Source organism: Sinocyclocheilus rhinocerous, unplaced genomic scaffold, assembly GCF_001515625.1.
Source record: "Sinocyclocheilus rhinocerous isolate Xijiao unplaced genomic scaffold, SAMN03320098_v1.1 scaffold615, whole genome shotgun sequence".
In the NCBI taxonomy this organism is placed as follows: domain Eukaryota; kingdom Metazoa; phylum Chordata; class Actinopteri; order Cypriniformes; family Cyprinidae; genus Sinocyclocheilus; species Sinocyclocheilus rhinocerous.
The window spans coordinates 658,521-672,498 of NW_015631049.1; the positions used below are offsets into that span (position 1 = coordinate 658,521).

The 13,978-nt window shown below is 37.0% G+C and overlaps 1 protein-coding gene and 1 long non-coding RNA gene across 2 annotated transcripts in view; both read left to right on the forward strand.

Moving 5' to 3' along the window:
• Window positions 1–6,488, forward strand: part of smarca1 (SNF2 related chromatin remodeling ATPase 1) — a 28,575-nt gene extending 22,087 nt beyond the window's left edge. The window contains exons 18-25 of the mRNA XM_016553832.1: window positions 2,527–2,640; window positions 2,760–2,882; window positions 2,982–3,114; window positions 3,702–3,820; window positions 4,078–4,152; window positions 4,237–4,374; window positions 5,352–5,462; window positions 5,898–6,488. Coding sequence (XP_016409318.1) covers window positions 2,527–2,640; window positions 2,760–2,882; window positions 2,982–3,114; window positions 3,702–3,820; window positions 4,078–4,152; window positions 4,237–4,374; window positions 5,352–5,462; window positions 5,898–5,957 — 873 coding nt within the window. The 3' untranslated portion in view covers window positions 5,958–6,488. The remainder of the gene's footprint in view (window positions 1–2,526; window positions 2,641–2,759; window positions 2,883–2,981; window positions 3,115–3,701; window positions 3,821–4,077; window positions 4,153–4,236; window positions 4,375–5,351; window positions 5,463–5,897) is intronic.
• Window positions 6,489–7,137: 649 nt separating this feature from the next.
• Window positions 7,138–12,187, forward strand: LOC107741290 (uncharacterized). The gene is made up of 3 exons (XR_001640187.1): window positions 7,138–7,563; window positions 10,645–10,777; window positions 12,067–12,187. It is a non-coding gene; the product is annotated as an uncharacterized LOC107741290 (long non-coding RNA).
• The last annotated feature ends 1,791 nt before the right edge of the window (window positions 12,188–13,978 follow it).

The window sequence follows — 13,978 nt, forward strand, 5'->3', positions numbered from 1 at the left end:
AATTTTAATTTTAATTCAAATTATTAAATGGATGCCACCTTATTGGGACAAAAGCCCTCCCTACACCTACCCTAACTCTACCCGATACTTTATTTCCAAATTTTTGATTATTTCCTTCATTTTTATTAAAAATAAATGCTTTTTTGATGTGATTTGAAATTTGAAAAGGGAGAAAAAAAGTTCGCTAAAAGGCAGATTCGAACCTGCATCGATCGCGTCAAAAGGAGTAGTCTATGACACACGCTTTACCATCTACGCAACTGAATCTGACAACTGTTGGCTGTCCTTTGTAATGTTGACTATCCCAATCACAAGTTGGTGGGTGGAGTTAGTGTAAATAGCCTCTGCCAACAAGGCGGGCTATTTGCACTTAGTGTAAATAGACAGTCCGATTTTTTTTTTATTCCCAACAGTTAAACAGTTGCCCACAGAAAAAAAACGGGGTGCTGCAGCACCCTCAGCACCCCCACTTCCCGCGCCTATGTATACAAATGTAATATTGATTTTTTACAACAGTTCAATAAACTAGAGGTTTTATTAAGAGACTTATGTTTTAGACACCATATTGCCTGATTTTACACTATTTCACCAACAAAAATAATTCCAAACAAAGCCACAGCACTGTTTTGCCTCTTTGAGCAACATGACAGCTTTTTGTTCCTGAATGAATCAACCATTTAAATGATTCGGTTCAGTCACAATGACTCACTTATTAACAGTGACTTGCTGCCACCTGCTGGCGGTTTTAATTTCACATTTAAAGTATCTTTTCATTTTTTAAATATCTCAGTGATGCAGTTATTTTGTGGGGATATTTTGTATGGAATATTGTCTGCTGACATGAAAAGTTCACTGTATATCGTAGTAATAAATATCATTTATTACAGCAATGATATTTTGTTTTCTATTTAATTTATACACATTAAATATTACATATATGTATGTAATAAAATGTGTATTTCCATTACAGGTTTAGGTCTTAAATTTCATACAAGGTGGTATTAAAAAGGTCTTAAAAAGTCTTAAATTTAACTTGTTCATGTCTGTAGAAACCCTGCTTGTACACAACCCTACTACACAATAAATAATGCACTCAGATCACTGTTTTCATCAGACTGACAGCTGGACTAGAGTCAGTGAGTTAAAGTAAATGTAGAAGTAACTCAGATGAAGGGTGCTGTGTCATCATGTATTGGAGGGATGTAATGGATAAAGAGTTGAAACACAAAGGTTGCAGGTTCAAACGCTGACTCAGAAAATGACCTCATGAACTGGATGTTCTTCTTCTGTCTGTCCTGTCACTGCTGTGCCCTTGAGAGAGACACTTAACTCTAGATTGCTTCTGAGGGACAGTTTGTTTGAATAGTGCACTGTAAGTCATAAAAAACATCAATAAGAATAAACGTGGCTGCTAAAGAAGTAAATGTAGTGTTCCAGTTCTTCTTGAATGGGAACATTGCACCTTTCATGCAGCTTCTTTTTTTAAAAAGATTTAATTCTGCACAGACACATGCAGCTTCTTAATATCTATAGTTGTTTTAATCAAAAGTTGTATTCGTAATTTATGGTATCAGTTATATCACAGTTACTTGTGATTCTAATATATATATATATATATAACTACCATATTTTTTATTATAAAATATATAAATATGATGTGTACAATTTTTTTTGTGAAATGTACAATATATTTAGATTTTCTGCTCTTAAACTCACTATTTCTGACACTATTCTGTTTTATTCTATACTGGTCAGTGCTGTTATTGTTAATTAAAACTTAAAATAATCTTTGTTCATTTAAATAAATCTGAAATAAAATATAAATATTGAATGTAAAGCTTAAAAAATAGAAATGTTTCCTTGGCAACTAACTGAAATAAAATAAATTTAAGTTGTACTAAAATTACTTAAATTGAAACTGAAATAAAAATAATAGCTAAATATAAAAAAAGCTAATAAAATGACAAAAGCACAACAAAATTACTAAACTTACACTAAAATGAAAACTGAAAATGTAAAAATAGAAGCAAATTTAAAATAGCAAATACTATAATAGTATATAAATAATACTAAAATTGCACTTATTCTGGATCAGACTGTCCCAACAATCATCAATATTATCTAGATTCTAGAATGTTGTGAAAAATAACTGTCAAAAACCAACAACCATGGGAAAATTGTGTTTTGTTGGTATTTGCTAGGGCAGTGTAAACTAGCTTTAATATTGCCTTTCTAGCAAATGTGATGGAAGTTGATAGTTTATAAAGTGATAACCCTGTCAGCAAAATACTTACAGCAGGGAGCCAGTAAACCTCAATTTTAATGAATATCATTAAATTAAATTGAAAACCAAATGAGTGTTTTGATTAAAGTGAAATGTCCACTTTCATCTGCCAGGAGCATAACAATGTTTTGTCCTTATACAGTACACATCAAGTATCACACAGATGTTTGCATGAAAATATCGACACACAAGTGTATGTGGAGAGATCAGAAACAGTGTGTGTGTGTGTGGATGTGATCCAGGCCCCTCGACCCCCAAAGCAGCCCAACATCCAGGACTTTCAGTTCTTTCCACCACGTCTCTTTGAGCTGCTGGAGATGGAGATTCTTTACTACAGGAAAACCATCGGATACAAGGTGAGCACTTTCTGTACATCTTAATTGTATTCAATATTTGTGTACAATCTGCTCAAGTGTTTTCTGTTGAAGCATCTGATATAAAGCTGTGTGCGACTGTGTATATGTGTTTTTTGTAGGTTCCACGTAATCCAGATATCCCAAATTCAGTACAGGTCCAAAAGGAGGAACAAGCAAAGATAGACGAGGCAGAACCCCTCTCACCCGAAGAGACAGAGGAAAAAGAGAAACTACTCACACAAGTACACAGAAGTCCCCTCCCTATCACTCATATATACACACTTATAAATGTGCCACATACAGAGCTCAGTGCTATAAAAGAATATGTTTGTTTTTACCAGGGCTTCACAAACTGGAACAAGCGTGATTTCAATCAGTTTATTAAAGCTAATGAGAAGTATGGTCGTGATGATATTGACAACATCGCCAGAGAGGTGGAGGGCAAGACGCCGGAAGAAGTCATGGAGTACTCCGGTACAATACACACCAGATCAACTATACACAAGCCATACATCTAAACATCTATAGAAATTACACACTAGTGATATGCAAACTACATATTTTCAAAATCCGCTAGTTGGTGGGTTGCTTTAACTAAATGGTCTCAGGGAACCCTGTATAATTTTGCTGGTTTTAGGGTTCATGTGACCTGACCAAATAAAAAAATAAAAAAAGTAAAAACAAGGATGAAATATATAATGGAGTATGAATAATAGAGTATATATAAAATATATATTAAAATATTAAACATCGTAAGATGAGAAATAATGATGGCAATAAAAAATAATAAATGTAAAATGTATTTAATATTATTAGAATAAAATATTATTATTGTTACTGTCATCATTGCTCATCTTATTAATTTCAATACTTAATTTATAGTGTGAACTGTCAGCATGCTAATTAAAGCATTAAAAAAAAAATCGAATTGTCTGTTGTGACCCAATTCGTATTGTACACGCACACGCACACACACATACACATAAAATGCACAAGTAACTACCTTACACTAGTCTGAACCACACAAAAAATGCCTTACACATTGTTTATCATTATAATAGCGGTGTTTTGGGAACGCTGTAATGAGCTGCAGGATATTGAGAAGATCATGGCTCAGATAGAGCGAGGAGAAGCTCGCATCCAGAGACGCATCAGCATCAAAAAAGCCCTGGATGCCAAGGTCAACCTTTCAAAAACTTGCCATGGAATTCAGTTATGTTGTTGACAGGCCAGTTTTTTTTTTAATGGCTGCTGAATTATGATTGTGTGGTGGCTTTATTATTCCTTGCTTTCGATAATGAGCAGCCTCAATATTAGGCAATGAAGTCACAGCCTTATCACATGAAGCAAGAAACTTTAAGAGAAATTTTCATTTTTGATGCAGTAGTAATTAGTAAATATTACTTGTTTGATGATGTGTGTTTTGTGTATTTGTAGATAGCGCGGTACAAGGCTCCGTTCCACCAGCTTCGTATCCAGTATGGCACAAACAAAGGAAAGAACTATACAGAGGTGGGTGCATGTGAGAGAGATGTGTGTAGCGTGTTTACTAAAAACTTCAAATATGGAAACTTTTCTATATGTGTGTGCCTGCAGGAGGAAGACAGGTTTCTGATTTGCATGTTGCATAAGATGGGCTTTGATAAAGAATATGTCTATGAAGAACTTCGACAGTGTGTACGGAACGCTCCACAGTTCAGATTCGACTGGTTCATCAAGTCCAGGACTGCCATGGTGAGAACTTGTTTGTGCTAGAGCCAAGACTCCCACACTCTCAGGAAAAAAAAAAAAAAACACTCTAACAAACATCTCCCTGGCATCTGTTTGCAAAGTTTCAGATCCCTGAGGTTTTTTTTTTTGTTGTTGGTTTTTTACCCAGAATCTAGCACTCTCAGGAAAAAAAAAAAAAAAACCTGTACCAAACTGTCACTGGGTGGTACCTTTTCAAAAGGTACTAATATGTACACTTTAGGTATAGTGCTAATATGTATCTTTAAGGTACTAATATGCATCATTTAGGGGTAAATAAGGTGCAAAGATGTACCTTGGTGTACTATATATATATATATATATATATACTTTTAAAAAAGCGACATTAAATGTCAATTGCAAAGCCTTTATTTAGAGGCATCGCCACATGGAAAAAAGATTCATAAAGAGTCTAAAAAGCACCTTAATTTATTATTAATGTTAAGGTTATATAACAGTTACAATCAGCTCACATTAGATGTGAATGGGAAGTCTCATATGGATATATTTTCGTGGTTGTGTGTGTGTGAACAGGGTTTACTTGGCTTTACTTTGGGGACAACATTGTCCCCAGAAGTGAACTGAATCTGACAAAGCTTCTGTTTGGGAAGGTCCTCAATTGGAAAAAAGTTAATAAATTCTAACCCATTAAGATGGGTTAAAATGAGTCTGTAGTGTTTATGTAAAAACAATAAAATAAAAGATAAAAGCCTATGGAACGTTCTCATTTAGACAGCCGAGTAAATGTGTATGCGTGTCAGACACAAATGCAAACATTTTTTAATCACATATCCTAGGATCTTTTTCAGGTCATATTGGCATGCGTGTTTGTGAAAGCGTGTGGGTGCAGATGCTTGTGTGATGCCTGAAAGGAATTGTAAAAGTCGATGAGATGTGATGTATAACTCTTGTGCTGAGATGATGAAAGAGTTTCCTTCCATGTGTTTTGTCTGGTTTGCTAGGAGCTGCAGCGGCGCTGTAACACGCTCATTTCTCTCATTGAGAAAGAGAACATGGAGATAGAGGAAAAAGAGCGCGCTGAGAAAAAGCGAAGAACACCCAAAGGACAATCAGTAATACGTCCTGTCTTCTTTCTTTTTGCTCCATCTGTTGTTGTGCTCCGTGCTTCACGTCCCCAGAGACTTTCCCTCTAGTTCAGAATCACGCTTGAACAACTGAACAAGAACAATATGCAAATGATCAAAATTCCCCTCAGATTTACTGTCCGCAGTAAAGTATAGTATATTCCACTGACGATTTCAACCCTGTCTATCTATCTGTATCTGTCTATCTATCAGAGCATGTGCATGGTGAGTTGCAAGATTTTGCCTGGAGCGAGGAGCGTTTTTTTTGGGCTGTTCTCTCTTGCTTCAGTACTGTTCCATCACATGCTAACTGCCTATAATGTCAGCAAGATTTACAATCTGTTAAATCTGTCTCACTTCCTATCTATCTATCTATCTATCTGACTGTCCAAAAAGCATGATGTTTTTTTCATCTTTTCACAGGCTCACAAGCGTAAAGCCGACGTGTTGTCTGACAGGAAAGAGAAGAAATCTCGTACCTGACTCGTGTACCCGCAAGCCCTTTGCTCCCCATTACGAAGCACTACAATAATCAGACGCCTCTACAGCATTTTGCCATTCTGTTTTTATCTGTTGTATCTGTGACTCAACACCAGGTTCTTAAAATAACCATGTACATCTAAAATACTTCCATACTGTATTGATTTTTGTCCCACGGGCTGCATACATGTTGGCAGCTACACATTTTGCTAAAGCTTCTTTTTAATCAAAATTTTTTTCTAAATGTTCCTTGTTCATATCAACATTGCCATTTATTTAGCATGCTAAATAGAGGCTCTAAAGCCTGTTCTGGTCTTGTTTGTGTTTTATAAATGAAAACTTTTTGCCTGTTATTGTATGTTTAAGGTCTCTGTGGTCTGCACCTTAATCCATGTGATCTGTAGCTTTGCACATCCAGTCTTCTTAAGCTCTTTTATACATTCATGTGCCATTTTAATGTTGCATTTAAGCAATTTTACACATTCTTGTTTGGACTCTTGTTTGAACCTTTCCCTATCTTTATATGTACAAGTCTAGTATTATTAAAAAACTAAATTGTTGGATTTGTTTATATCTTATTTATGTTTATATCTTATATGTTTTATTGTGCAAAAAAAAATTGTGCCACTTTGACGTTACAAACCTTTTAATGGGGCAAAAAATCCTAACCAATCCTAACCAGGCATGTCAAAACAGCAATAAAAGTTTATCTTCTACACTGAAAGTGATTCACAGTGACCAAACCCCTCTGAAACCAGTCTCTGAGACCAGCAAAGCATAAATACTGCTTTAAGCTTTTTTTTTTTTCAGGTTAGACGTTATATTACACCAAACATTTTTGAATAATGTCAGTGGATAAACTTTGGCAGCCCTAATATACTGAAAAACAAAACAATTACAGAATGAAAAGTAAATTAAGAAGACAAGTTGAAAACAAAATATAAATAATACACTAAATAAAAAATTAAACCTATAATAATCTTGGTCATTGTCAAAACCAGGGGTGGCGAACTCCGGTCCTGGAGAGCCGCAGCCCTGCAGAGTTCAGCTCCAACCCTGATTAAAACTCACCTGCCTGTAGCTTCCTAGTAACCCTTCAGACCTTGATTAGCTTGTTCAGGTGTGTTTGATTAGGGTTGAAGCAAAACTCTGCAGGCCTGTGGCTCTCCAGGACCGACGTTCACCACCCCTGGTCAAAACGAACGCAACATTTACTCCGGAACAAATCGGGCTTGAGCCCGCGCGTTGTAGGTTGTGTGGTGACTGAGTGACAGCGGCTGCAGTACCGCATATCTCGCCACATGGGTTCGCTGTTGTACTTTCTCTCCTGAAGCCTGGCGCGCCACAGAACATTCTCTCCGCACGGCTGTTGAATGTGTACCGCGCGCCCTCACCGTTTCTGTCACACACTCAGACAACGTGAGTACAGAAACCGGTTGTCTTAAAGGCACGAAGAAACACCTGAACGAGCAGAGATGAGCTGCTGGTCGGTATCTGACTCGGGTCTCACTCTGAGCACATCATTGGTTCTGGTGACATCCGTTACCATACCGCACTGATGACATCTTATTTAAGCGCGCAGACAAGACAAGGAAACCTGTACCATCAGGTGACAGCTTTGGTTCAACAGCACTAAACAAAGTCTCTCTATTTCTCCCTGCCTCTTTCTCTATCGCTGCCTCTTCACTCCTTTATGTAAAAATGGGGGTTTTCAAATTGAATTTGCAGCTGGTGTGCGTGTCTCAATCGCACCTATAGGGTTTATGCAAGGCACACATACACTCACACACACACAGTCATTAGTACCCAAATGACCTGCTGTGACAGAACTGCAGTCACACTCTTGCATTCAGCTTCCTGCTCACTGGCCCAGAAATCCAATCTCCCCCATCATCCATCTCCGTGTGCACGCGTGTATCAGTGTGTGTGTGTCTTGAATGCAGGTGTTAATGTGTTTTGTGCCTTATCTCACTCAACCAAACCTACTACATAAAACATATGCAGCTCAGAAAGAGCAAGAAAGAAGGGGTACACTGCAATATTCACTCTTCTGTTTCACTGGGGACAGGAACAGGTAGAATTGAATGATGAACATAATGTCTTAGTTTTCAAAAGACGATTTGAGACCGATGTGTTCTAAAGTTTAACAGAGATTGTTTACCACAAAATGTTTCCCTTGTGAATTCTCGCAGCCCCGTACTCTTCAGAGCTGTCTTTCTTTACTTATTTTGGCTGTGAACTAGGCTACTGTTTATTAGACATTGCAACTATGAAGATCATGAATATAATGGCATGTGTGAGTTTGGATGGTCTTGAAAATTGTTTAAAAAAATAAAAAAAAAGACTTTATAACAAGATTTGGTTAACCAGGTTTGACATCACTGATGACATTGGTTCTTGCATGTCTTGTACTCAATCACAGTACAAGTTCGAATATGCTGAACCTCTTAAGGAAATATACTTCAGTCAGGGTATAGCTCCATATAATTTGGACAGGAATGAAATTGAGGCAGTGAGGGATAGAAGTACAGTGTGTTCTTTGGATTGTACTGTTGTTTAACAGCATACTGATTGTTCAGCTGATGAAAAGTCTTTCTGAAAGTAGACAAAAACTCCTTGTTTTGAAAGTTGTGAACACGATCTAGGACCTTTATACAGTGTGTAACATTGTAAAGAAAATTGTATTCATTCATGTTAAATTCAATTTTATTTTTATTTTTTTTGTTTATTGAAAGTTTCTTTCAGAAAGACCTTTGGTCAGCTGAATATTTGGTGTGTTGTTAAACGACACACTGCACTTCTGTCCCTCAGCCTCAATTTTATTCCTGTCAAAAATTAAATATGGCAATATCCTAAGTAAGGCCTATTTTCCAGTAAAACTGCTATGGACAAACATACATACTCTAGATTTCTCTAAATATGAGAAATCCAGTTCATAATCATTTCTACACCCTTAGTTGTAATTACATCTTTGCACCAAATACCACAAGAGCATCATTCTTAAACCACAGAGCATCTGCATTCATGCTTACAGCCATTAGGGAGAGTTGTACAGGTTCCTGCACCCCACCCAGCCTTTTCCCAAATAATCATTTTGCACTGATTGTTTGTTTTATTGTCTGTTAAAAAAAAATCTATTCCAGCCACTGATGTTGCATTTATTAAAATAAGTTTTAACTGTGATACACTTAATGTGAAGGGACCTTGAAACGCTAGTGTTAACAGCTTGTGCTAATTGGCTTGGAGTAATTTGTTTATCCAGCTGTACAAAAGAGACACGGGTGTGCCACAGGGACACCGTGTCTCTCCGAGTAGAACGAAAGGACCGAACACAGATTTCGGAGTTTGTTGCCATCAGAGGTGTAAAGTATTGGAGTAAATGTAATTAGTTACTGTACTTGAGTATCTTTTTGGATACTTTGTAGTTGTACTGAGTATCAAAGATATTAGCAACTTTTACTCTCTACTTCACTACATTTTTGAATGAGTATCTGTACTCTTTACTCCACTCTTACTCCATTTGAAATGAGTGTTGCAGTTACACATTACATTTGGCATGGACCTAGCTTTTTCTGCAGCAGTTTATTTCTGCTACAAAAGACGTGATACTGCCTATTACAGGTCACTGAAAGTACTGCATCTTGTGCGTTTTGCCCTTACTCACCCAAACTTGTCAACAAGGCTACTTTACATGAATGCGAGTTCCTTAGGAAGTATTTGTGAATCACAGGTGTTTTATATATGAGATGAGAACATGACTGCAGCCGGCAATGAGGCCCAAACCAGCACATCCACTGCAAGAAGGCTTCGGATTTTTAATTTTACTTAACATTATTTTATTTATCCATTATACTGAAGAGAACTTTTTTAAAGATATTGTTTTTTTGTTTGTTTGTTTTTTTGTTATGTAATTTTGAGGTGTTCAGTTTTATTTTGGTTTTAGAAAATAAACGTGATTGCTCTCCCCACAAATCAACTCTTTCTTGTTTTTGTTTCATGCTCTCTGTGCCTTGCCCTAGACTTTAATGTCACTTCCTGTCTCCCGTGGTGTTTGCAGTCCGTTTGTTCATTGGTTCCCCTTGATTAGTCTCCCCAGGTGTGTCTTATCTTGTTAAACTTGTTAGTCCTCTGTGTGTATATATAGCCCTAGTTTTTCTTTAGTTCCCTGTGAGTTGTTGAATGTAATGGTTGTCTGTTTACCAGTCATTCTGTTCTTTGTTCCCTTTGGTTTTTGCCTTATTGTTTGTTCTAGTTTTTCCATGAAATACCAGCACATAGATCCTCTGCCTGTTTTCCGCAGCTTCTCCACAACATTACAGTTTTTTAACTAGCATGTCTCTTTGACTAGTGCATTTTTTGAGCCTATATTTAGTATAAGTAAAATACTTAAGTACTGTTAAAATCAGATACTCTAAGACTTTTACTCAAGTTGTTTTGGAATTGGTAACTTGTAATGTGTAGTGGAGTAATTTTCACTGTAAGGTATCTGTACTTTTACTCAAGTATGGTTTTTAGGTACTCTTTACACCTCTGGTTGCCATGGATGCAGCTTACCTCCTGTGAATGACAGTGTTCTGAACGACGCTTGTAATGAATCGGTTTCTTTAATTCACCTTCTATGAAACATCTGTTAGGAATCACTTCTGTCCACCATTTCCTAAGAATCATTTGTTCGACATATTCTTTGTAGGCTTGTCTGTTCCTGCATGGATGATCAATAAATCAACGGCCTCACAGATAGAACGCAAGAAAGAAAAAGAAAGAGAGAAGATCAGCATCTCCAGACAAGATAAGGCCATAAGAGGCAATCCAGTGAAATTCTGGTAAGATTTGCTTATCCTGAATTATATTTACACTGCAAAAGGATTTAAACAAATATAGCACGAAAGTTGGGTTTACACTAGCCTCAGGCGGCACAGCCACGCATCATCAGCAGTCTGTTCACCGTCTGATGCATATTGCATACAAAATCTGCAAGTGGTATAATTCATTTCAGATAAACATGCCTAAACAACATGTAAAAAAAAAAAAAACTGTGATTGATGGATTGCTTTTTAATGTCAGATGATCTCTTGCTTACTAATTGGTAGTCCTTGGTCAGACAAAGCTGCAGTGAGGACTAGACTTTATGCTACACTTGGCTACACTTGTATTTACACTGGAATAGGATTGAATCAATACCAGAATTTTGGCTTTAGAAAGATTTAAGCCTCCGGTACCTAGATATCAATATTAAAGTAATGCCCACAGAGGTTTTCAAACTTCCTAATGGCACGGACCCCCAAATATTATGATCCCCCTTGAGACCCCTTCATAAAATATAAAAGACAGCTACAGTATATAATTTCATGTATAAAGACAAAATTTTAATTGTGACAAATAAAATATATGTATATCTTTCTATTAATGTGAATTTCTGACTAGTCCTTAAATTTTAAATGATTATCATTAGATTTTTTTACACAGTTTCTCCTCTAAATTTTTCGATGGGCTTCCTAGCACTCCTTTGCACTCCCTTGGGGATCCCTGTACCTTATATGTACCTATTACATATAAAAATGAAACATAGTCCTGGCCAACTCTACATAAAACAACAGCAACAATAATAACAATACTATCATTATTATATTTAATAATAATGTTAAATATATTAATTCAATAATCATTTAAACAATAATAAGTAATCCAATAAAATGTATAATATATAAAATGTATCGCTATAAAAACAACAACTACAACAGTAATAATATAATAAATAAATTATTATTATTATGTACACCTGATGTATATGAGTAATGTAATCCTTATGTAGCTTATTCTGTTACAAAATGCTTGATTGGTTGGATTTTTCAAATGGACAAGAAAAGCCTTGAAGACTTTGTAGTGTAGTATAGTCCTAATTATTACTTATGAACTGATCATACTCTATTAATATATTTAACTAATCCATAGTCCTCCATCATGGATTTTGTCTTTATCATATTCTGTCTTGTGTACGGTGACGAATGCATTTAGACCATCAGACTTCCACACAGCAGGGATAAACTGCTCTTCATCTCTGTGTTTGGAAGCTCATTTAGTCTTATTAAAGTTCAGAGCCTGTTCTCTGTAGCCCTTTGTAGGAAAAAACGAGCTGCGGCTGTCAGACGCAGAGTCCCTGAGCACACACCGAGCGCCTGTGCTGAGAACACGATCTGCTGAGGGAAAAAAGGGCATTTTCAACACTGACATTTCCGTGGATTAATAATAAATATCTCATTAAATGAAAAAACATCTCTTCAGTGGCCTTGTGTTGACAAATTAATCTTTTGTCAACATTTTCCATGCTTCACATCACACTGTGTGAACTGCTGAACTGTGCTGTATAACAGGTACCGAAATTTAAGGAATGATATCGTACCACTGTAATTTTTTACTGTACTCATATTATTTTTAATGTAAAAGTGGGTGTGTCTTTTTTTACCGTAAATGTGGGGGGCTTTCTTTGTGAGCCGTTTCCTGTTATGTTAGCTGTAACGTCACTTTTAGAGCACCACCTTTAAACATTTGAACCAGAATGATTAAACAAAAACACCTCAGTTGCACAGAAGAATAAAAAAAACTAAACCGACTTATAAGAGAGGACAAGACAGACCAAAAGAACACTGTTTTCATGAACGCCACTATTTCATTCCCACTACAGACATGGGCGGGGACCCTCTTATGGTTTTCTTTTTTCCTTTCTCTTTCATTCTTTCCCCCATCCTCAGCAAAACTTTGTGTAGTGTGAGACTGTTCAATACCTCAGCCTCAATAATGGAAACGGCATGGTTCTCTTTCCGCCAACGTACAGCAGTGCGTTCACTGGCTACCCGTGTCCACCAGTCTAAGAGCGGCCATGTGCTTTCTCTGATAATGTTTAGGCTGAACAGCTGGTCCTAGATCAGAGCGCCACATCACACCGCAAGACATTTCATCAGGAGAGACCACAAAGAGTGCGAGTCAGAAAATCAAAGGCTTTTAGAGGACAATGTCATTTCTTTCCTATAAAAACATTGTGCCCCCCCATCGCACGGATATGAGGCTGAGAAACAAAGTGAAATCTGTAAACAGCACAAGTCGATAAGGGGGCTCTGGGTGGACCTGATCATGTGTGACCCCCTGTCGGGCGCATCAGTGGTTCCCATGGTGACCGAGTGCCTGCGAGTTGACTTCTGCTTCCACAGTCAATGGCTCTTTCTCTCTCGCTCTCTGTAATGTCATACCTTAAATGGAGATGACTAATTACTAGAGTTAATTAATTTAACGTGTGTTTGCATACATATGAGGTATTTGCCTTACTTGGAGTTTAAGTGATTGCATTTTTGTGAGTGTGTGACAAAGATAGAGCGTGCGTGTGTGTGTGTATGCTTGCCCATGCAGACTTGGCTAATCCCTGATCGTGAGATGGCAGAGAATATGCTGGATTTCTTAAGGCTGCCTTCGTTTCATGTCAATAAGTAATGCCAAAACTCTCTCTTGCACACACACACACAATCACACACACACAGAGTTTGTAACATCAGTTGGCCATTTACATTCTGTTTCCAGTATGAACAAAATGTTATTTTCTGTTCATAAATGTCCCATGTCTCCATCACTTATAAACATGCAGGAACATTCTCTTGATATTCGGCAGCAGACAAAGCCACTGCTTTTAGCCCGAATGGAAATATATGTTAATGTGTGCATGCAATTAGGTGAAAAAGAGATAAAATGAGAGCGAGAAAGAGAGAGCGAGTAAGTCTGAAAATATGGATTGCTTAATGTGTATGCATTGCAATTAGAAGAGAGGGAACGAAAGGGACAGAGAGAAAGAGAGAGGAAGTTCTGAAACCCCGCTCCCGCCTTCTCTCATTAACATTAATTCGTGCATAAAATCTCCATGTGAACAAAAGGGATGAGCAGTGGCAGAAGTGGTGGACGTCCAAAAGCGTGAAATTTCCAGTAAATCCCATAAAGCATTTATTTAGCTCTTCCTCCCCTCAGAATACATTACATCTTGT